General features: G+C 36.0%; 1 protein-coding gene across 1 annotated transcript in view; it reads right to left on the bottom strand.

Annotated features, from left to right (window-relative positions):
• LOC115449076 overlaps positions 1 to 10899 on the bottom strand; it is a 27249-nt gene extending 16350 nt beyond the window's left edge. Inside the window, exon 1 of the mRNA XM_037442739.1 lies at positions 10811 to 10899. Coding sequence (XP_037298636.1) covers positions 10811 to 10868 — 58 coding nt within the window. The 5' untranslated portion in view covers positions 10869 to 10899. The remainder of the gene's footprint in view (positions 1 to 10810) is intronic.
• Between the last annotated feature and the right edge of the window lie 14363 nt (positions 10900 to 25262).

Genomic DNA, 25262 nt, shown 5'->3' with positions numbered 1-25262 from the left:
GTGCAAAATCGCTCTTGTGGGGGACCGGGCAAGTGTCAGAGCGAACCGTGGCCCTCTCAACGCATTTATATTGTGTTGACTATGTGTTACAATGTACTTGAAGTGTAAAGTACGATTGATATGAGATTTTCTTTTTTTTTTAGGCAAGGCAGTGACGGTAAGCGAAGTGGGCTCCAGATAGTGTCGTGTGACGAGATGTGATTATGCCTCGCCAGTTGATATAATTATGGCGGTCTGTTTGATATCGGATATACTATACATATAGGTAGATCCCAGAACGCGACACTTCGTGGGTCTCTATGGCGGGTTTTACTTTTACACTTTGTATGGTGGTCGCTATCCGAGCGAATACAATATTCTACCATAAGCAACTATTATTTCGTTAAAGTGGGAGAATTTAATGTATGTATAATGTGTAGTAATGTTGATAAACTTATTATTGAACGGTTTTTTGACAAATAATAATAAAAATAAAGAACAAGCATGCTTAATACTACACTGTCAAACCCTGTTAGCGTCTACCAATTAAATTATAATTATAGTTTAAAAAAAACTCAACCTTCAAACTAATTGGAACGCTTCAGTTTACGTGTCGGTGGAAAAAAAGTAAACATAGAAAAAGCCTAATTGTTTTTAATAAATAGCCGTGAATTGTGATATTGGTCGTTGAATGAATCGAACGGGTCAGTGCCGTGTCGAGGGCGGTCGATGCCGAAAGAAAAAATAAAAAGGAAAAAGATGGGATTTTAAAAAAAAAGTATTAAGGTTTTATTATTAGCTGTATGGTGAGTGAACTTTGATGTTTGTAGGTCCTAAAAATGATAGGGATTTTTTTGTAAGGTTTTGCATGAGGCCGAGTCTGGCAGTTAAACATGCTGCAAAATATGGAGTAATATGGACCATAGAATCTTATCGTATCATGGAAGAGAAATTAGCTTTGCAGCCATGAGTTAGGTTTAGTCATGACCTTGCCCACATGTCTAGAACAATCTTGAAATTCTAAATTAAAGACATTTCGAAACAAGTAATATTTCGATTTTGACGTCAACGATCCGAACAATTTCGTTCACTTTAAGAAAAACAACGTAAAATTTAAAGAATAATTTAGGAGCATGCAATGAATTCACAGGAAAAGATTTTAAACATACATCACGCCTTTATTTCCGAAGTGTTGGGCAAAAGTGCAACCAGGGCTCTGATTTTTTATCATGTGTGCATCTTTCCATAATGATACGGTTCATTGGTAAGTATTCTGATATGACTCTGAACCCAGGGCTGATATTAAGCCTAATAAACTTTTCCGCCTCGGAATTAGAATCTGGGAAGTCAAGGCGGTATATCGTACACGCAAACAACAATGCCAACGGGTAGTCAATAAAAATTGTAAACGTTTATAAATACACGGCATCACAGAAGTCCCCAAGTCTACAGATTTTTTTTATAATTTGTCTTCCCAGCGAATTTCTTTGAGGGCAGCCAGCCTCTATTGTATCGGGCTCCATTCACGGACGCTTTATACGTATTTAAGACGCAAACCTATTGACTGAAATGATTTCTTGACGTTGTTACAATTTGAGACCTTTATTGTGTAATTTTCTTTATTGCGAAAACATTTAAATACGAAATGGACTTTCTTTAGATACATAAAGGGAATCCTTGTGAATTATCGCTTGCTTTTACGGTGAAGGAAAACATCGTGAGGAAATTTGCATAACTTAGAAATTCTCTATAAGAATTATGAGGGTATGTGAAGTCTAACAATCCGCACTAGGCTAGCGTGGTGGACTAAGCCTAATCCCTTTCAGTAGCAGAGAAGGCGCGTGCGCAGCAATGGCACAGGATATAATACAGGGCTGATATCATTATGATACATAAAGGAATGGAATGATTGTACATAACTGCCGTGTCGTATGATGATAAGCACCTCTTAGAACTTCAGATTGAGGCTAGAAATCGTATCCAAAACAGCATCGTGTCCACTTTAATAAAACACTATTCCTTTGGGACAAACAAAGAAGTTTAACGTTAAATTACAAATTATGTTTGTAACAACCTTGCCCGACATTTGTGAGTACATTAATATCAAAACAGATGGCCAAGGATTTGAGTATACGGATGCAGGAAGTTTGCGAGTCGAGTTCTGAGTTACGGAAATTTGTATTTTATTTGTTATTTGCTAGGGTCTAAGTTTCTAGCGTGCTGAAGTAGAGGATAGTGTAGAGATTTAATTTAAATTTAATGCCACACAACAACGATTATTATAATTGTATATGCAATTTCGAAAAGGGCACATATCATTGTGAAAAGTTCAGGAAATAGAAATTGTCTAATGTAGTACAATGTACAATTTCATAAAATTTTCAATGCAAAGTTAAATATATCCACGCTTTGCTAACAAAAGTGTTCGACAATCATTAAAAACCTATAAATGGGTACAAAAATCTTGTCTATTTCAGCCGTCAAGCTGTAAATAACTATATCTGTCTTCTGCCAATTTGAAAGACATTGTAGGCCCTTCATTTGCGCTCCTTCCTTAATTTTTTGCCTTGTACCTACCTCTCGGAATGACCAGCGTAGTGTAGTTGAAATTTATCAAAGACTTGTAAGATTTATAAATTTTATAAATTTATGAATGATGTTACTCATGTTTCTTAATTAGTTATGTTGTTATTTATTAGCCGAGCATGTTCGTTTAACCGTCTTTATATATATCTTTTTTTTACGCTAGCGGAGCCGTAGGCCAACGCTATCAGATTATAAACTAAACAAAAAGATTAAACAATTTTATTCAAAAACACCAGTAGTACCTTAACAATTTTAAAATCCTTTTACACAAAACATTACCTCCATGTTCAACTAATTTTATATTCCAAATTCAAATACACAAATCTCATTAAAATTCTCCCATTCTATCCCGCCATATATGGCTCTGGTCAATTCAATCACAAACGTAAACAAGTTTCGAACCGCCCACACCGCAGCCCGGGGCGCTAATTCATTAAGCCGCTACATTGTGAGCGTTACGTATTTTTTCTAGAACTTAGCCGGCTTCGTGGCTTTGGCGTGAGGCTAAACACTGTTCAAAATGGCCTAGAAAAGATGTGTAATATTGTTAAGTGCACGTGTCCGTAGGATTTAGGGTTGTCGCCTTTTGAAAAACATACTAAAAACGAATTTAATTTTTATTCAAATGTAAACATTAAACAATTGGAATTCGTTTATGCGATACTCACGGGGAACGTCAACTATTACTATTTCTACCCAAGAAAACAATATTTAAACAAGAAACTGCAAATTCAATACAGCCTAAAATATGATACGTTAATAACCGTGGTAATACAGGCATACGCGGCAATACGGTCCCTCTGTCTAATCTACTTACTACTCTAATATATTATACATACAACATAATTTATATACATATGTTTACTAATCCGAAACGTGTCTTCATCAACATGTAATCTATCAATCGGAATATCCTAAAACCGGACCTAACACAACATCCCGGGGCCTAATCAGAGCTCCCGTACGTGGCAGCCCTAACGAACATTCGTAACTAGATTAACATTACGTAAATAGATATAAACTCTACTCTATTTATCTGTTGGACGGATTTAGAATTTGGACTAAGATCATCTAGTTTTTATTCTCATTATCAGGTACGAGGTCACTTCTGGGCGTAAGATGCTACCAAAGACGTCCAGACTCCAGACAGACCTATTGGTATTGCTTATGTAAGTAGGTGGTCTAACATAATAATGTTTTTAGAAGTATATTTCATTGAAATAAAACTATGTTTTTCGGATTTTTTTGTAGTTTTTGTATACGATAATTTTCCTCCGACGTTTCTAGGACTGCAGCCTTCAACGTCACAGGGGGTTTGGGGGAGAAATAATAACTTTCTTGTATTAGCTAAAGCATTTCTAAATGAACCGAATAACTTACTTTTGCTGACCTTCCATACAGTAAAAGTTTCTAGTTCCTACGTATCGATCTTACAACTAAACTACGGGAAATGAGAACTATTGTAAAACACACTATTGCAAGTAGGTCAGCAGTAAGGAATCGGTAATAAACACCCGCTGGTAGATACAATGGTTGCATATAATGATAACAATAAAAGTGAAACTGAATTGTATTTCAAACACGCATCGATTTAAGTGAAATTACCCGCATACGAAATGGCTATATCAAAGCAATTTCCATTCCTTTACCTAGATAAGGGATTGCCTAATACCCATTGAGGAAATCGAAGGAAACTGTCCTTGCAGAATGCAGTTTTGGCAGTCAGAGAAATGTTCCTTTTTTGCAGTTCTTCTCAATAAATGTGGGTTACCTATTAATTATCAGAAATGCATTTACAAATACTTTAACTGTAAAGACATAAAAAAATATACATACATTGCGTCTATTGCTAATGACAGAACTCAATTAAGGTTTTGTTGCTAATGTTTCCAGTTGTAGCACTTAACATCGGACTTGCTGTGTCATTCTAGTTTGCCATCATTTGTTCACCATTGTTCATCTACCTGTAGAAAACATTCAAAACTTCGCTTGACAAGTGGGGGGCTGATTTGACCATGATTGGCCGATATTTCGTACGACTTCATACGAATGAGCTCGCAGGTTTGTGAACTAGATATAGTGCACACGTGGACGGAATCTCGGAGAGTGCCAAACGCAAATCCCGGAGAGACTTGCTAGTGGTATGTAATCCAAGTGTATTACGAAAATAATGATGAATGGATTGACGTAGTTTATAATACCGGATAAAAAGCCATCAGAATATACCTCTGTGGAAATTATATTTCATACTGTTCGATTGTAACGCGTAAAGTACCTATGTCGTTACATTTCGTATTATATGTATAAACAAATTTTGAAATTATCATTTAATACATACATACCTATTTATGTATATTTTTTTTTAATAAATAATGAATCGCGCGATTCGCGCGACTGATGGTAAATATTACGGCTGTGGATACATTTAATAGCAGGCATAAGGTAGTTGAATTATATTTATACAATCAGATGATTTTAAATCTTTTAGTGAAAATTTCTCATAATCCCGAAAGATAAATAAACGGATAATCATGAATTGTCTCTTTAAATTTTTATATCAACATGAAACATTTTAATCTTATTTTTACAATATAAATAAAAATGAACATAGAACCTTGCAATATTAACCCAGGGCTATATCGCTAATGTCTTCGCCACTAACTTAATGAGGAAAACATACCTCATTTATGTCTTATCAATCACTTCACCGATAGAACAACCATCACCTGCACTAGCGGCACACGATGCTACGTCATTCCGTGTTATAAGGTGTTCCCGCTGACTCACGCGCTGTGTCGCAGACGGATCGTGTGTCCGCCCGGCTTTGTGTCAAGGTTAATGGATCCGCCGAAATGACGCGACATGTTCGGGAACGGTAGGGTTGTGTGTTTCCATGGTGAAATTAAAGTTGTTTTCTATGATGAAGTATTTGGATTTTGTTTTTATGGAAGTTCACTTTATAAAGAGCATACGTTCGTTTAAACAATAATGGCAATAACCACGACTATTCATAGCTAAGTAACTAACAACCCAGCAGTGGCGAAGGATGAAAGTTTTCAAAAGGCAACCCAAAACAAAAAAAAAACATAGTTAACATAACGCTACCAATTTAATAGAAAACAAAAACTAAGACAAACGTAAATAAACTTAAAAGGAAAGCCCGTAGGAATCAGAATGAATGGACGCTTCACCACTACCACTGAGCACTTTGAAATATGAAGGCTTGGTTTGAAACAGCTCCAGTTATCTTGAGAAATCAAATGTCCTACACCCAGTTATAATACTAGTATCAATGTCTTCTGAAACACAACAATTCTCATTTACTGCTCCTGGTTTCCCTCCCAGACCATCAAAGTCTCCCTTCGGCGAAATCATAGACTCAGACTAGAGACTCATTACTAGAGATGAACCCCTTTCGCGTCTAGTAGTCAATACCATATTTCACCATGAGTTACCAAATCAAATACAACCTCGCAACTCGTACGTGCTAAGTTTAACTGCTGCTAGACTCCCTTCCAGACCATCAAAATCTCCCTTCAGCGATATTATAGTATTGAGAACTAGAGGTGAATCCCCTTCGTCTCTAGCAGTAAATCCCATAATTTCACCACAAGTTACCAAATCAAACACAACTTCGCAACGTGTACGTGCTAAGTTTAAATTGCTTACGACGCAATCCTTCGGTCACGAGTGTGGTGAGTAAACGTTGACGCGTGCATTAACTCGTCTGTTTGTTTTTCCTATACAAATGCAAATGTCTTGTATGCGGTGGCATCGGGGATGTACTGGCTTAATCATTGTTATATTGTTTTACGTCTTAAGTTATTTGTATTTAGGTTCTAGAACGTTCTAGGAATGTTGTACTATGTTTTCGTCTAAATAATTGTGAATTCATGTTATGGATGATGTTGCTTCTATTTTGAAAAGCAACTACACTAGTAGGCTTCTAGAATCAGTAATATAAAACATTTTTATCAAACGTAAATAAAATTTTGTAAATTAGATTAACGTCGATGATAATATGCCTTGAGAACAAATTGCCAGTTCAACTAAACCGACATTACAAATTCGACCCTCGTTATCCGATATTGAAGGAAAAATACTGTTATTATCCAGTTAAGATGAATCATTTAGCAGAGAACCTTTTTATTAAACACGCCCACAAATATAATTACCATGTTTAACTGTAGAGCTTTATTTCAAGCTCAATGAAAATTCCTATCAACTACATTATTCAGGATAAAAATGGAAAAAATAATTTCGCAATATCAAGATTTTTTGTTGCGTTTATGTCTACGATAAATTATAAGGTCCAAAATAAACTGTCTTGTATGTTTATGAAAGCAGAGTATTTGTAAAAGAACCGCAAAAGCAAACTTTCTTGAATGTCTATAAAACGAGACTGATTGAAAATGTTGAGGGCTAACTGTATAATTATTTCATGCATTGCTGCCATTACAATCTGGCAGTCATTGGCACCTTAATAATTGTGCTGATGTTTTAAAAATAATGATGATGACGAAATGGCTACGAACTTAATCAAAGGCAGGTAAGCTTATGTTAAAACGAAGAAAAATCCAATGCCCTTGGCATTTTGTAAAAATAAATAATCTGAGATTTAACTAGATGACTATGTGTTATGCAGTGTGATTTAATCTAACATTCTGGGTTGTATTGCAACTGTTTATGTGCAGTAAAACGATTGCCAGCAAGTTGCCAGTGAGTCGTGACGTCATACGTTTAAAAGAAATCAAAACATATTCCTTAAACAATGTTGACAATAGAGGAACCTATTCTATCAGGTACTTCGTGGAAATTCACAGTAACCCATTCCATTACGTATGATGAGGTTCTATTATGATAGTTAATTGCCAGTTATACATTAAAACGGATGGGATGGCACGTCGTCGTTTGTTGAATATTGAACAGTGTTTTACTAAGGAAATTGGATTTGAGTTAGTCTTTACAAAAGAGCCTCATGATTTTGCGAGAGAAGAGTTTGTAAATGTTAGCGTAGTTCTTGGCAGTGTTTTCCCTTTATTATATATTCATTACAAAGCAGAAGTTTTTGTTTGTTTGAACGCGCTTTAATAGAATTTAGGTATATTACCGACATAAGTGTTGTTTTAAGCCAGAAACTATCACTCAATGATATTTAATCATTTAAATAAACAGAGGCACATTTTCAAAAACTCAAAATCTAAAACAATTTATGATCCTAAAATATACCATTTCTAAGTTACTCGTGGAGAATGCGCACAAAGTGTCTGTTAATGTTTTACAATTTTAAGTAATGTTTGTTAAAAATAAATTAACTGGAGTCAACCACCCTATAATAGCAATTGTCAATGCTCTAACACGTTAGCGTTCAATAATAAAGACTAATGTTCTGTGGGTGGAAAAGGAAACGCTCATTGCGTTGCGGGCACAGCGCTAAATGATTTATAGCTTCGTTTTGATGTTGTTAACGCTTTTGTCTGTGAATAGTTGGGGCCTGAAGGTTTAGTCGCCTATATTTTGCAGAACTTGGATATATTTATATATAACCTGTCAGAATTCACAGAAATAGCTCATAGATGTATTGAAATCAATTGTTAAGATTAAATCTGTATAACATCGCATTAGTATCAACTGGTATGGTGTTATAATATATGTATAAATAAATTAAAAAAAAAATATGATGTATTGCTTTTCCGGATAGTGCATATAGAGTCATCCATGGTTGAAAGGCTAATTGACTTAAAAGACATTTTTTTGCGACACTAAGTTCCATACATATTTAAAATCAGCATTTTTTCTATGTTTTTTTAACCTAGTTAAAATTTTTCAAAAAAATAATGTTGCTTAGGTCAATTAGCTTTTCAACTGTCAAAATGTGGTTGATATTGAATTCGTCTGTTGTCGGTGTGCACCACGGTGACGATTTTTTTGTTTCCGGTGCTCGTAAGTATTCGAATCGAGAACTAAATAGGCTTTAGGTTTTCTTGATTTCTAATTAGGTATTTCGCAGCCTCCACCTAAGTTGTAAATTTTATGAATTTCTATATTAAGCAGTAGTAACTCTTGTGATTTTATAATGTGATTTAACATTATAGTTGTGTGGTCATGAAGAGAATTCCTACTCTCTACAACTATCTAGATAAAAGTAGTCTTTGATAAAAGAATATTTTAGTACATTTCCTTCCTGTAAATATTGTATACAAGTTTGTTGTTTGGTTTTTCGACGTTACTTTTACTTTCTGCGCTCGGCATATTGATCGATAAAAAGCAATTCCGCTTTGTTTGAGATTCACTCTGCAAAATTTCCTATACTGCGCAATATAGACGCAAAAAATGGTCCATGTATTATCGAATGACCTAGTTTTCTTGTACATACTATTCGACCTCTAAATGGTAATGTGATTATTTCATGGATTAATTTGAATAATTACGAAATTTGATGAATTTCATGCAAGACTTAAAGATGATTGGATCGATTTAATTTAACATGACTCGGTTAAGTATTTCTATATAATTCTTAGAGGTAATTCGCCCATTGGTCCTTCTACCTGGCTAATTATGATATTAAAAACTTACTACTTACTATTACTTCATCTGTATAACATTGCTATAGTACTGTGACTGTTATATATAACTAATAAATAAAAAATATATACCAATAGCAATATGCAAGCGAAACTGATAATAGCTGACAGTGGCCAAAGGTGACATTTTTCGAAATGAAAGCCATACCAACATATAGGTATATATATATGAATATATATATGAATGGGGTCTACTAATTGTTTTAATGACAATCTGATTTTACGTAAATTATGAAAGGAGCCGGCAGGAATCCCTTCGCCACTGATAGCTTATTATAAGGAAATGTTTTTTTGCAATTCAGTTCATTTTATTTTAATTCCATTCATTCTTTATCTTGGCTTAAAAATAAACAGCCACTAGGTAATAATAATGCATATATCATATATGTACCTTACATTAATTAAGTTTATTCGTAAACAACACGTTAGTACAAGGATGTTTGGGTATAAACAGTTTATTTTAAACCTAATTAACATTGATCGATTTCCCTTTCATTTTCCCCTTCAATATTATTGTTTAAAGGTAAACAAAAATAGTAGAATACAAAAAGGTAGGGAAGCTTATTGAGAATTTTATACATTACTGTGAATTTATTTTTATATCTGCATTACTGGGAAACAGCTTTGAGTTACTTTTCTTAGAAAATATTGTGACTAATCTCCGAGTGTCTACGGAAGTTCGAATGTTTGCCATGGTGGAAATATTTTCCTCTTAATTATTATTGTATTACTAGCTGACCCGACATGCGTTGTCTTGTCAACTATGAATTTGCAGAGCGCATTCTAGAAATTAACTTTTCTTAAATTTTCAAACGTTCCACTCAACTTCCTTAATTTTTTCTTTCATAAGATCCGTCTCCTGACAATAACAAACACAACAAAAAAAATAGTGAAATCGGTCCAGCCGTTCACGCGTGATGGCGTGACCAAGGGATATAGGGATATATCATGTGCAAATGCGGTAAATATGCAAAATGCTATGCATCCAAAGAGTTCAAATATTATATAGATCGAAAATTAGTAAGATTGACATACCAAAAATTGTGCGCTTATGCGTTGGTTATTCAATCAACCGTGAAATACCAAAAATCCATTATAAAATATTTTATAAATGTTCCATATCGTGTTTTGCACGTTTTTAATGCGCATATAAGGATATTTACTGTGAATATGTTTTTTTATTAATATCTAAGGACATCTGAGATCTTGTTACATGAACATTCCCAATGTGTAAGACAACGAGATATTGGTAATAACTTTTGTAGCACAATTTGGTCCTGATTTCAGGTCTATAACTAACTATACTGTTTGATGTCTGGGTGCATATGATTTTTAAAACGAAATATGTAAATAAATATTTTGTAACTACTGGACATAATGAGACTTAACATCTCATTTCTCAGGATGGCGAGCGCAGTGGAATAACAAACAATACTTTGTAATTCAAGGTGTTGGATGGTGTTTCTGTTTATGGGCGGTCGTATCGCTTACCATCAGGCGAACGGCAAGCTCGTCTCGTCATTCAAAGCAATAAAAAAATCTATCTTATTACAGTTTATCAATATCAAAATACATTTTATTAGAGTTAATAATTGTTAATTGTACAATACCATCTTGGCTACATTTCCAGGGATATCGATGTAATGAAGGTGTCAACTTACCGTTTAGGATGAGCAGCGTCGTCACCCAAAACCAGTGCATCCACCAGTGCAGCGTCATGACGGCAGCGTGGTCGGGCGGGGAATGGCGGGAAAACTGTTAACAATATAAAGATATTATAATAACCCTCTGTTAATTATATACAATTTGATGGCTTGTAAGTGTGGCGCAGTCCAAGTTTACCAATAAAAAACGTTCGAAACTCTTCTACTCGTCTGAGGTATTTTTATTGATCCTACGCATAGGTTCATTGGCAAGCAAAAAAGAAACGCAAATTAAGTGTGTGTTAATTGAGGTCCCCCCCCCCCCGCCCCCGTGACCACGAAGGCTGCAAAGTCTTCGAAACTTTGGGAAAAAAATGAGATATAAAACAATAATAAAATCCGAAAAATAGTTTAATTTTAATGTCTAACATTTGCGTAAACATAAGAAATGCAAATGTAAACACCCAACTGTAAGATAGTAGCATAAAACCATAATAAAACTAACATAGTGCGTTCGGTCATAACGTTTCATGACAAAGGCGTCAAAATGCGGGTAGTACAAAAGACGTGGCCCGAGGCGGCGCGGTGGTGCAACAGCGCCATTAATATCCGCGGGTATTAACGAACGTGGTGCCGACGCGCTCATTAGCGAACTGATGAGAATGTGGCTCGAGATGCTAGCGGTGGAGTATATTTGGGACTGGATGTCGCCCGCGTGTAAAGCCTTTTCGCTGCAAAGGTACTCATTGTAACAATCCATGGCGTTATTTATTTTAATAGGAGAAAAAAAACTTATATTCGAGGGGAACAAATTACCGGGGTTAAAAGTAGCCCTTGTTTTTATCCGTGAGCTAAAATCTGTTCGGCGGTTTCTGTGTTTGCATTCTAACATCTAAACGTTTTTTACAAACATTCGCTTTAATAATGTTAGTAAGATAAGATTGTTTATGCGTTATTATTAAGCGCCGGGAGTTTGTAAACGTGAAGGTAAGAGGAAGCCGATAGCCATTGGCCATAGTGGAGTCTGGAGTGGAAAAATATTTAAAGTACGTGAACAATGGAAAATAGGTGAAATATTAACATGACAATAAACTCGGACAGCACAATTTCTATAACTTCGTTTTCAGCATCACTTTTCTCTGTAGACGATATCAGATTTAAATAAATTTCGCATGTTTATTTAAAGTATATGAACGAGGATAAATAAGTGAAGCAATGACATGAAGATAAACAGCATAATTTTCATAGCTGCGTTTTCAGTAACACTTTTCACTATATACTATGTCCGCGTTTAAATACTTAAATAGAATTCGCTTTTATTGCTAAAAATGTTATTAAAATTCGGTTATAAAAATTTAAAAACAGAGTCCGCCAATTTCTCTTAACTTAGTCCTACTTGGTAGATCTGTCTCTGCCTACCAAGTAATTTATGTTGTCTGTATTTTCTCATTTCCCAATTTTAATAGCCTTATTTGAAGACCTCTCAGGAATTTCACGAAAATGTCAAACTGAGCATCATTTAATTTATAACCAGGGTGTTCTATTTTATGAGTGGATTGGGACATGTCCTAATTTTGATTAATTATTTTGCTTGAATTGTAATTTTGTAAGTCGTTTATCAATCTCAGACTATTGAGTGTTGGAACTTAATTAAAATCGTTTGTTGTTACTTATTAGATACAGAATTTACTTGAGATATTGCTCAAATCCACTTTTATAGTATTGCGAACAACTTGACGTCTGCAATGAAATATCATTTTCTCAATAAGAAGTTTAAAAAGCACCTTCATAAAGAGACAATAAATTGCAAACAGAAAAAAATATAATGTTCAGGTGCAAAGATTATTGTCTAATCGCCTGTAGTTATTTTAAAATTTGAGATAACTTGTATTTTTTTTTAAAGTTTTTTGGGTTTGGCAATGAGTCATTTCCGTAAGTTAAATATATCAGCCGACCAGTATTTTCGCCAAAGCATAATGATTTGCAATATTTTTTCCTGTTCTTTTTTTTCACTACATAACGAAACGATTAGGTCAAATATATGAGCCGACCAATCTCTTTGCGGGCCGACGCATAATGATTCACAATATTTTTTCCTGCTCATTATTTTTTTTTTCACTAATAACGAAACGATCAAGACCCTCGACTGGTGGTGAGCATCAAGTCTCCAACAGTGTCACATTATAGGGCCATAGTGGATAGAGGCAAACTCTTAGTAAGTAAGCGACACACTAGTTGCTTCTACAAGTTGGCGATACTTTTTAGGGTGTATTAACTGACGTTTTTTTGATGGTGGTAAAAAATATGTGTATTCTATATGTTTATTTTTAACTTCCATACTTACACATTAATAAAGGGTAATTTTGACATTGTGTTACTAAATGAAACTACATACTTATAAAACAAATATTTTTATAATAATAAGTGTTTGTTTCTAACAAAATATCAATAAAAAGTATTTTTAATTTTACACACCCACCCTACTACTCTAAGAGAATTTGTCGCAGCGGCAACATCACACTCTCAGTCAGAAATACACTTACGGATATATCCATATTCGCAGTGAACTATAAAACGATAAAAATTAGAAAAGTAAGAAATAAAAAAACACGTGGAATTGATAACCTCCTCCTTAATAAGATGGTTAAAAATGACTATATCATGTTTTTAAATGAATGTTTTTAAGTACAAAGTTGAGGAACAAATCCATAACAAAGTGTTTTATACAGTTCGCCATCCGCTCATCAAAAGCATCGTCTAAGCGTAGATCACGAGCACTTAACCCGTCCGTGCCGTTGGTAATATAGTAACTACAACATTAAACACCGCTCGAGAAGCGCTCGTTCCGCTCGTTAGCGCTCGTTCGGCGACAGCTCGCTCGCTTCCACGTTAATTCAAAGGAAAATGGCGGAAAATTACTTTGATGAAGACGCTGCGTGCGATTTACGAGAGAGATTATCTCAGATGACATTGAACCAGCTCGTCCTTTTAAGGGGTAAATGTGTGCATATGTTTAGTTCGTGTTTGAGAAATAGGGTTGTCAGAAATAAGGACGGTTTTAAATAAACAGATTATCACAGGTGACATTGACCCGGTAACCCTCTTTTAAGGGCCAAATGTGTGTTTAGGGTTGTCCCAAATTCATGTGTTTAAATAAATACTTCTAGCACTAAGGCAGTATCATTCAAGCAGAAAATAATTAAGGAATTTGTTTCTTATTGAGAAAGAGAATAAATGCCATTTCATACTATTATTTCTTTGTTTCTACTTACAGCTATCTTCCTGCCTACCAAACAAATCAAGGAGCTAATCAAATTCAGACAACCACACTCGTGTTACAACAAATAACAAATTTAATCAGCGCCGAACCGAGCTGAATTATGTAGTGTTTCAACATCTTCAGACGTTATTCTGGAGTTAGTGAAACACGCGTAGTAGCGAGTTGTATATTTGAACAAGTAACGACATATTTCTGGTTGGTAATTGTAACATGCGTAAAGAGGATTATGTACTATCTTCAAAGATATTCTATACTATAGATTAGTCCGCTATCTTCTTTGTCTACTTTACCTTATACCCCTCTGACGTGGCGTGGGTGCAACACTTTTGTTATCATTTTACAGAAAGGATTTGGTTAAGGTTTCATGGTTGGTCGTCTGCTAACGTCAACCCTCTCTCTGCGATAAGGGTTGGTCGCGTTAGGACGGTTCCGGGAAGCTATCTTAGTGCAATAAGATACCTCGAGGCCGCCCCGTATGCGACAAATAAAACCACCGCGCGTTTTGGTTGGTATGCCGGTGTAGGGTATAATATGGTTAGGTACTCGATCTTAGGCTCGTTCGGATGTTGCTATAGTGCCGAGTGTAGAAATTGAGCCGTAAGGAAGGTAAAACCAACATAACCGTTCCACTCATCCCTCGTGGTCGCATTAACACATTTTGCCCCGGAAAAAAGAGTGGTGGAACTACAATTTCCATTAGACTCCTTCATGTTTCTTCGAAGAGTAATGAGGTGTATAGCATTAGTCACATCTCTTCATCATCCAGTCACATCGCTTCCAATGACGTGCCGACAAATCTGCCAATTCAGCCACAAAGTAAATTCCCGGATGCATCATCAAACATTTCACTTTCGTAATAACAAAAACGCGTTCGAATACTGCAAAATTGCGGTTAATGCGCGCGGAAACATTCTGAAACTCATATGCATTGAGTTAGTCTCGCATCGTCTCACAATAAGTAAGGTCGGGCAAGAAATCTGCGCGATTCTGAACGCACGCGTCACGAGTCACGACCCACTTCGTAATATTTTCACAGTGTGTTATTGTTTGAATTTGTTTTGACAAGTTAGAAAGCATAACAAAGTTTTAAAATTTGTTTAGTGGTACGAATTTTTGAAATAGACCAATAAATCTACTTGGTTAGGTCTTAGCTAAGAGTGAATCTTATACTAAATAAACTGCTATTATCGTTGAGAGACATAAGAAATTAAGTAGAGAGAAGAGTGTCGATGTCCTGGTACCATCGGGGGTGAAACCTTACAAAAACCTAAGAAAAATATTTGAACAGAACAAGCCGACATTTCATCGTTTAGGAAACTAAGTAATTTTTCTAGATTTTGAATAAAGATAAAAATTGTTCTTCAATATTATTATTAATATAAATTGGATTACTATATTTCTAGGCACCTGTATCTGAACTCTAAGTCAATGCTCAGGCTATTCATTTTCAAGATAAAACCTTTTTAAGTTTCAAGTAATCTGTGTCGTAAGTTGAAATATTTTACCCAAGTGACGATCTGTCTACAGTTTTATAATATACACAAAACATGTAAAACAGTTATTTACATACATACATTGTAATTATGCAAAAACGTTTCACTCATATTCTCCAATGCATACTATATAAGGGAACGAACAGCGGCATTCTCTTTTACCACGTCATATGCTTTGAATTAAATATATATTACTTTATGGGAAAACCAAACACAATACATATTTCATACTTACTCAGAAATTGTACAAAACACTTACCTACTTATACAATTCATTAATCATTGATATTATTCAGTGGATTTTACTGTAAAATGGTGAAGTTTTTTTTTTATTAGTCTTATATTTAGGAGTTTTATCCAAAAGGACATGCCGACCACATCGGAACTTATATTAACACAAGGACAATAAATGAAAACATATTAACTTCATACAATGTAATGTACCTGTGGTGGTTACTTAGGTAAATACTAAAGCTCATCATCATCAGCTGCTAGGAGACAGATTTTTTTTGCCACTTCTATATAAATGGTGAAGTTTTGTTTTAAAAAATTGGTGTTATGACAGGTCAGGATTTATTTTTCAAATTGCTCCTTTCAAAATCCTCCATTTCAAAAAAACAAACATAATTGGAACGAATGACTTGGTGAATCACGGATACCTTTGCCTAAATATAATATGTTTAAGTGTAACGATTGCACGCCAGAAATCTTTTCATTGTTGGATGTTTCTTAACAAATACCAGGACACAAAATAAAGCTAAAATTCAGTCGAAAACTGATTTCTACATTAACCTATGTGAAATACAGAGTAATTCTGCAGTATTACTGTCCACATTCCGTATTATGTAAAAGCCCATTGTTAGCAGAATGCGGACTCAGAAAAAATCTGTATAGAAGTACTTTTCCCTCGCATTTCATCACACTCCAAAGAATAGGTGAGAGTCCTACATTTTGTGTTTTCGTAATGTACCAGGAGCGTGTGCCTTGACATAACCACTACTATTTGTTCTCGATCTTCATTTCTTTCTCGATAACGAAACGAACACGCTTGGCAATGTTAAAACGATAGGTATTAACTCACAATGAAAATTCCTTTTGAGCTGGACAAGCTACGTAATCCTCAAACGATAGGGTATTTAGACTCATAATGCCCAGAAAAATTATTATTATGTCACGCACTGTATCCAAATTCCAAATGGCAATATGGTTTCTAGATATTTGTCATGGAAGTTCTTAAAACTTAACCAATGGAATGTTTCATAGTGTTGTCAGTTCACCTGAATACTGAAGATTGTTGAAACTAAAATCTGCAAGATGGCGACATCATTAGGAACAATAGGTAATCTAGCAATCCATATGACATTATGTACTTCCTCAACTATTCAAAAACGATTCACACACGACGCGGCAACTTACGTGTTCACTGCTTTCTCACATACATGAATTAGTTTTTATGTGATGCCGTGGACCGATTTCGTACAACCGACTTTCACGTGAAACACGAAATTAAATTTTGAGCACCGTGACGTGATTGTGCGTCGAATATTGTACCATCGGATTCGTCATCGTTCAATTACATCTCTGATGATGACATCAAGTGTTATCATTGTTAGTTGCGTGTGTACGAGAATTGAGAAAACGCACTCTTGTATCATGTTGCGTATGGTCTTGTATCCGAGCTACTAATATAAAAAACATGTAAAACAATCAATTACACATTGTTGATAAATTTACGAAAATAAACAAAAATATAAATAATATGAAATTTTGATAAGTCTTGCTACTGAAGAAATACCTTATCTCATTAGCTTAAACTAGAAAAATAAACCAAAGAAATTAATAATAATACCTTCCGAAAATAGGAACAAATTAAAATCGTACAAGCAATAATTTCGATTTTACATCGAGTTGCACTAGTTAATAGTGTCATCTGGCACAGCTGCTTGCGGGTTGCGATTTGCTACTGCAAATATCGCTAAAATAATAAATAATATCACTCTACTATACGATATCCTGAACTTTTAATTCCAAGCCGAGTCTGCTCTGTAGTGTCTTGTACGTTATTACTGCGTTTATTAATGATTTTTTTATGTTTACGCGAATGTTAGACATTAAAATTAAATCATTTTTTAGCGCGATTTTTATATTTTAATTATCTCTGGACGTTTCGAGACTTTGTATCCTTTCGGGGCGGTTCGCCTAGTGACCAGGAAAGTCTTAGTTTTAGTTTAACTTAACTGCGTTTATTTTCAATCGTGTCCGGCGACTGATTTATTGCATACGAAATACTTTCGAGATGCAATCGAGTTGCACTAGTAATGGCTGACGTCTGGCGCAGCTGCTTGCGGTTCACAGTACGATATACTGAGCTTTGAGAGTTCCGAGTCTGCCACGACGTAGTGTTCGTTACTACAACGTTTATTTTCCTTTGGTACCGGCGTCTGATACCTACAAATAGTTCGTTGACATTTCCATATGCAATTTGGGGACTGCTTGTTAGCCGAGTGCTGTAGATTATAGGTGTGTCGGGTTTAATATTGGATGGTGATTCTAAATTCCACATTCGACATTATGTTGCGACTGAATATAGCTAGCGTTGGTTAATTAAGTATTTAGATAACAATACCATGCTGGTGTTAGGATATATTTTATATCCGGCCCGGATAGCGACCACCGTACACGCGGCGTTAAAACCCGCCATAGTGGCCCACGTAAGTGTATCGCGTTCCGGGATCAGCCTGTGTAGAATCGATTCCAACAGGCCGGCATAATTGTGTCGACTGTCGAGGGGTAATCATCACTCATCAGTTGATGTTCTATCGGATCCCCCTCCACTTACCATCGGGTTTAGTGAGGTCACTTTACTGTGCCCTTATAAAAAAACACACGTTTTGTTACTAAAAATAACTCACATAAACATATTATAGCTAATATTTCCTACAAACAACCCATATTCAATAGCAGTTATAAACAACCCGCAATACATTTTCGTTTTAAAACGTCCCTCAACCATCAAGAAAGTTATTTTTGTGTTAAAAATATCCGGCTAATACCTACTATCATACAAGCGGCGACAGCCTAGTTGGGTGTGGAACGGACTGCCGAGACGAATGTCCGCAGGTTCAAATCCCAAGGGCACACATCTCTGACTTTTCTAAAATCATGTGTGTATTCTTTGTAAATGTATCGTTCGCTTTAACGGTGAACGAAAACATCGTGAGGAAACCTGCATATCTGAGAAGTTCTCTATAGGAATTTCGAAGGTGTGTGAAGTCTACCAATCCGCACTAGGCCAGCGTGGTGGACTAAGGCCTAATCCTTCTCAGTAGTATAGGAGGCCCGTGCTCAGCAGTGGGTAAGTATATAATACAGGGCTGATATTATTATTATTATTAGTATACCTACTATCGTGACTATACAACATTTATTAACTTGGAAAATACGTGAAAATAAAAGCATACAATCGTTTGAAACAAAACTTTTGACGTCAATGCATACCGTAATGTTTTTGAACCCCGCTGTACTGTTTAATACGCTTTTTATATCTACATCTACGAACAGCAATAGTGAAATTTAAAAATCAACCAAAAGAACTGACCTAAAAACACTCTCAGGGCCTGATTCTCTATGCCACACGTTATTTTGAACGTAATAAGTTCGTAACGCACTGTCATGTTTAAGAGAATAGAAATGGGCATACAGAATACCATTCTACTATTTCATGAAGCTAACATGACACAGCCGCGTTACGCGTTTACAGTGTCACAGAGAATAAGGCCTCTGGAGGAGAAGAGATGCTCTACATTGGGCTTTATATACCAGTGGCATTCATTATAACCCGATATCTGCCGGCTTCCCTTTCCTAATTTATGTAAAATCTAATTATCATTAGCATGGATTGCAGAGCATTTATGCATATTAGTACCTATATTATTTTAAGTCAGGTTCCTTTGTATAAAATTTCACACTTCACTACTAGTATATGCATAGTACAAGCAAAGTCCCCCCGCCGTCTGTCTGATCGCAATAACTCAAAAACTGCGCAATGCATTGCGATGAAATTTGGTCTGGAGATAGTTTGCGAACCTGAGAACGATATGAACTATTATTTATCCCGGGAAAATATATACCGGGACTTTTATCCCGGAAAACTCTTTCATGCGGGCTAAGGCGTGAAGATATGATAGTAAGTATATTATAATATAAAAAGTTGTATTATAGTTTATAGCTCTTAACGTGTTGTTTCTTTTATAAAAGATACCCTTGCCTGTCAGTTGTGTTTGTGCCAAATAAAATACTTTTTTTTCTTTCATAAATACTTTGCCCTTTCTAATAAAATGATTCAAAGCTCAGGCAAATGTAAATTCAATTCTATAGTATTTACGAATCACTCAAGAACGAGTCCGAGATACAATATCCTGTCTAGACGGCGGGTAAACAAATTATCGCGTTTCACATTTACATAAAATAAGTGTATATATCAAAAAACGACGCACATTATTTCTACTAGACGAAAGGTCCTTGTATGATCTACTTCGATAGGTACCATTGGGAAAAACACTTTCTCCACTGAGACTTGAAAAAACTTAAACGAAATAAATTATATAGATATATCAAATTGTTTAGAGACTTTCTCGCCCTCACACCCACCACTACAACTCATGTAAGCCAGGATCAGCAGTGGCACACATTTTATGAGCAGTGAAGCTCTGCGAGACTCAGGGAACACTAATTTGTTTTTATTTCGCAATGATATTAAATAGAAAGATAAGGAGTTGGAAATATTAACTGTCCACTTAGCAAATATGTTTGTAAAATCTTCAAATGTGCTTGCAGTACATTATGAGACTTTAACTATACAATACAACTCGTTTAGAAATATCACAATAACGCGAAGGCTTTTAGCCGCAGTTAACAATTGTCTTTTATTTCAATTAACATCTCTCGTTCCTTTGAGAGTAGTGCTTTGAGTTTGGTTCGAATTATTGTTGGCTATGTATCGTTCAGTTTCTTGCTTTAATTACTACATATTTAGACGAACATTGTTCGTTATAGTTTGCTAATATAACTATGAAAAATAAGTAGACAACAGTCATTTTTCTGTGGCTGCATTTTTTGTTCTACTGTTACCTCTGCCTAATCTCTTAAGGGTTACCGTGATCATAAAAAGTTCCATGGGACAACAGACGCGAAAAAACAAGACATGACTAGCACTAATTTGTGTTGTGTAAATATTCATGATTTCTACAGTTATTTCAGTCAATAAATCGCACTATACTACAAACTAAAACATCAGAAATTTAAAGCTAGAATTTTTGGTTTTTGCGATCGTTATTTTTAAGTGATTAGTTGCGCATTGTTAGCAGTGGTAAGGACGAGTATGTAGTATCATTTATCAACGCAATGCCAAAATTAATATGTATTGCTACGGCAGCTCTCTGATGTCCTGGGTTCGAATCCCGGGTCAGGCATTATATTTGGGTTTTTCTGCTCAGTATCAACCCAGAGTCTGGAATTTGTGGCCGATATAGCGATAGGCTCGCCCCCTATCACATCATGGGACGGAACACACTTGGCGACAAGTGGGTGCCCTGGTTGTGCCACTGCATACCCCTTCGGGGATAAATGCGTGTGTTTGTTTGTTTGTTTCGTTTGCTACGAAATCTTGCCAGTCTAAACTAAGTTCAATCATCGCCGCTATACCGAACATGATGCACCCACTACCGCATACATTTACATAATAATTGAAGCTATTAATTACAGTGAAAGATTAATTAATTATTAATAATAGAGATAGCGGCGTGTTAATAGATCGGTGTGCTGTTAAGCCATGTGAACCTAATTAATGCTAATCTGAACGTTACCGGGAACATTATACATAACTGTATGTACATAATAACTTTATATAAGTACGTGTAAAATATTAATTATAATTATATACTTAACGTACATAGTTCTTACTCACAGGTAAATGATAAAATACGTATATTGTCTTTGTCAATAAGAACTTCATTTGATTTAGGATGTCGCAAATATTTGCAGAACACAAATACCCTGTCCTGTGCTCCAGTCTCCAAATATTCCATTTAGACTGCTTAGTAATAATAAATGAATTTGTATATTATATACTTACTAAAATTCGACTACGATATCACATCAAAGTACTGAAACGACCTAAACATTGTAAATTTCAAACATTTCTGGTATATAGGTATATAATGTACGTACATATATGTATACATACACACGCCTTTGATCCCTGAAGGTACGCAGAAACGCAACTAGTGCACCAACTATCCGCTGTGTATATTCCGTCTAATGATGTGATAGGGAGCGTATATCTCTGTGTAGTGCCAGACAGTGCTTTATCACATGTCTTTTTGTGACCTTGTGCCTAATATTGGTTTATAATAGTCGAGCAAACAACTGCTCGCGGTCTCGCCCGTGTGAAGCCTTTCGAACTACAAAAGTCGCTAAAACACTGACCAAAATTCAAAAAATCAGATCAAAAATTTCACGAGAGCAAATTACCTTGGTAATAATTGCTGTGTTAATCCAGGACAAGGTTTACTCGTGGGCCAAATTTCATCCAAATCCGTTCAGTCGATTCTGAGTTTACTTCTAACAAACATCCAAACGCTATCACAAACTTTGGCACTTATATCAGTAAGGAGTAAGATAGTGTTACTATTTATAGGCAGTTACGTCGTTTACTACCAGCTAGTTAATTACTCATTTAATTGTTAAAATAACAGAAAAGGGTCTAGATGTAAAATAAATCCAGGACCGAGATCAACTCCTAATAAAATTTGAATTCCGCTGACCCAGAAACTATTTTATGGAGTTTAGATGATATTTGGCACTTAGGCAAAAGACGCGCGTCCTCGATTTCTTAATAGCATTCTTACATTGACACAAAATTTAATATAAAGTAAAGCCTAAAATATTTCGATGAAAAGCCTTTTGATGGGAGAGACAAAGTCAATATCTAGATTCAGTCTTCTGGAAAAGCAATTAATATTTGTTCGCATATATTTCGATAGTAAACATAATTCATTAGTTCCAAAAAGACCTGAAAAAAGCAATACGCTTGCTCATAGGAGATAGAGTGAATTAACCATGCATACACCTAATTTGTTGCTATTTCTAATATATCTGTAAATAAATAAATACACTATATGCGTCTCTGGCTACTCCTTTATACACATAACAATAATCTTTAAGCCTATTTAAATCTTTATAAATCGAAAAAAGCCTCGTGACCAGGCTTAACTTTACATAACATTAAAAACTATTCAGTCTTTATAAAAGAAATAATCAATTTCATTAGTATTACAGTTCAATGATTCAGAAACTTTCCAATACAAACAACTCGAAAGACAGTTCGATTGCAAACAAACTATCAGTTTCCGAGCTGCGCAGTCTGACGAGAATTAATGGAGAATTAAGGCAACAGGGTTGTTTACAAGAGTTCGCTTACTTACTCATTCGTGTGGAAGGTGATAGTGAAATTGTCTAAACAAAAGTTGTATTAAGAGGTTGGTTATAATGGAACGTGTACAAATAAAATATAAACCACGCCTTTAGCTCCAAAGGGGTAGGCATAGGTTCAACTAGGATATCCAGTTTTCGCTGCGTGTGTCCGGTCTCATGATGTAATAGTATAGTACTTAACGTTTCAAACCTTTTTTCTGCTTTATTCAAGCTATTTATACCCTCGCTATGGGACCGCTGCCCGTCCACATAGAAAAGTATTAGACAATAATTTAGGTGGGTTGCTAATAGGGGGTCGTCGGCGGGCAGCAGTCCGCCCTAGTGCATTTTTGTGCATTTTGCACATTTTTCGGTTGACCCCCGGGATGGACGGCAGTGTGTTGTTGGCCTCATACTGCCGTAGACGTCCTTTGATGCGCGGGGGCTTCTGAGCCCCCCCCCCCCCTTCCCCCATAGGAGACGGGCCGCAAGGCGGCACCGCACAGGGACGGCTGCGGTCGTAGTCTTAGACACTAAAACGTCAGAGGAAGCCCGCAGCCGTCCCAAATGCGCCGAAGAGGGCCACCGCGAAGTTTTAGCTGGTAGGCCGTGCGTAGGTTAAGTTGTACATACGTCGGGCCGTAAGGCACGGTTACCCCAGCATAACCGCTCAGTCACCCCCCGCGAAGACTGGGCGGTAGTAATAAGGTACTTTCTCCGCGAAAACAAAAAAAAAAATGGTGGTTTGCTGATGTATCGAGGAAAGGGAAGGGTAGAAAGGTCGGGAGGGAGGGGCTTAAAGCAGCCGATAATCTCATTGACCGCACTCGACCTACGTTAGGTTTTGCCGAGCGTTTGTATGGCCTCAGTTAACCTAATACAGTCTTCAGACAAAACTGAATGGCTTTTACGGAGTTTTCTACATTTTTTACCGATATGCTTATATCAGCTCTGTCTTATATACTGTTCCACTGTTGGGCACGGGTCTCTTCTACTACTGAGAGGGATTAGGCCTTAGTCTACCAAGTTGGCCTAGTGCGGATTGGTAGACTTCACACACCCTCAAAATTCCTATAGAGAACTTCTCAGGTATGCAGGTTTTCTCACGATGATTTTCTTCGCCATTAAAACAAGCGATAATTCACAAAGAATACCCATATAATTTTATTAGAAAAGTCAGAGGTGTGTGCCCTTGGGATTTGAACCTGCGAACATTCGTATCGGCAGTTCGTTCCACACCCAACTAGGCTATTGCCGCTATTCAGGTATCTACATCCTACATTCTTAGTTCACACAATATTAACAAAACTCGTAACCAAAGCAGACTTTATCACAAATTTCACGAGCATTTTTAATCAAATCACATATGTTTTGAGTAAAACTCATCACATTAAGGGTGTATGTGATGTATCTCGGTAATGAGACGCGTTGGATGAAAAGTGGCACATCAGCCAGCGGGTAAAAGTGAATTATGTGTCACGTATAATAATAGCTGGCAAACAACTTGAGCACACTGCCGCGTGGTGATGGACTTATTTAGTGTAGCCACACTTGCGTACAAAACAAAATTTCTATCGTTATACAAAACTAACATATTCTGATTTTATACTACTTCAATATGGGATCGTAGCAACAATATTTTTAATACATGTTGAAGATTAGATTTAATTTTTACGTTCGCCTGGATTTCGACGTCAATTCCTTTTCGGGAATGTAATACCGGGTTATAAATTAAAAAATCCACGCAATCTTGGGCATCGAGCCAAGGACCCTCTGGTTTCAAATACTTTATGAAAATCAGGTTTTATCGAGCACAAAATGTCCGCGATTTACCAGAACGTTTTGAAAATCCCGTGCAAGACATGCAAACTAAAAAAAATCTAAGAAATTTACGATAAACCGCAGAATTCCGCTTGAAGTAAATTATATTCACTATTTTCATATCACTACGCTTCTTATGGTATCATTCTCCTGTGCATTATACTTTGTCAAAGGCTCTTTCACGATAAGTTCTCTTTGAAAATGATCCTTTGTCCAGGATGAAAAGGACTGTGTGAGCTCCAAGACTGGTAGTTTATCGGTGGAATTTCATTCAAGTCTAAGGATCGTATTAATAGGTGCAACTCAGTTTTTCTCTGAAGTCCGATATTAGCTGAGACGCTTTCAAATTAAAGTCACGTCAATTATCAGACCAACTCTGAACTTATCAGCCCGTGCAGTGTTG

The sequence above is a fragment of the Manduca sexta genome, chromosome 25 (genome assembly GCF_014839805.1).
Source record: "Manduca sexta isolate Smith_Timp_Sample1 chromosome 25, JHU_Msex_v1.0, whole genome shotgun sequence".
Taxonomy (NCBI): Eukaryota; Metazoa; Arthropoda; class Insecta; order Lepidoptera; family Sphingidae; genus Manduca; species Manduca sexta.
Note: the sequence above shows the minus strand (reverse complement) of the source record. Positions and strands in the feature narration are given on the sequence as shown.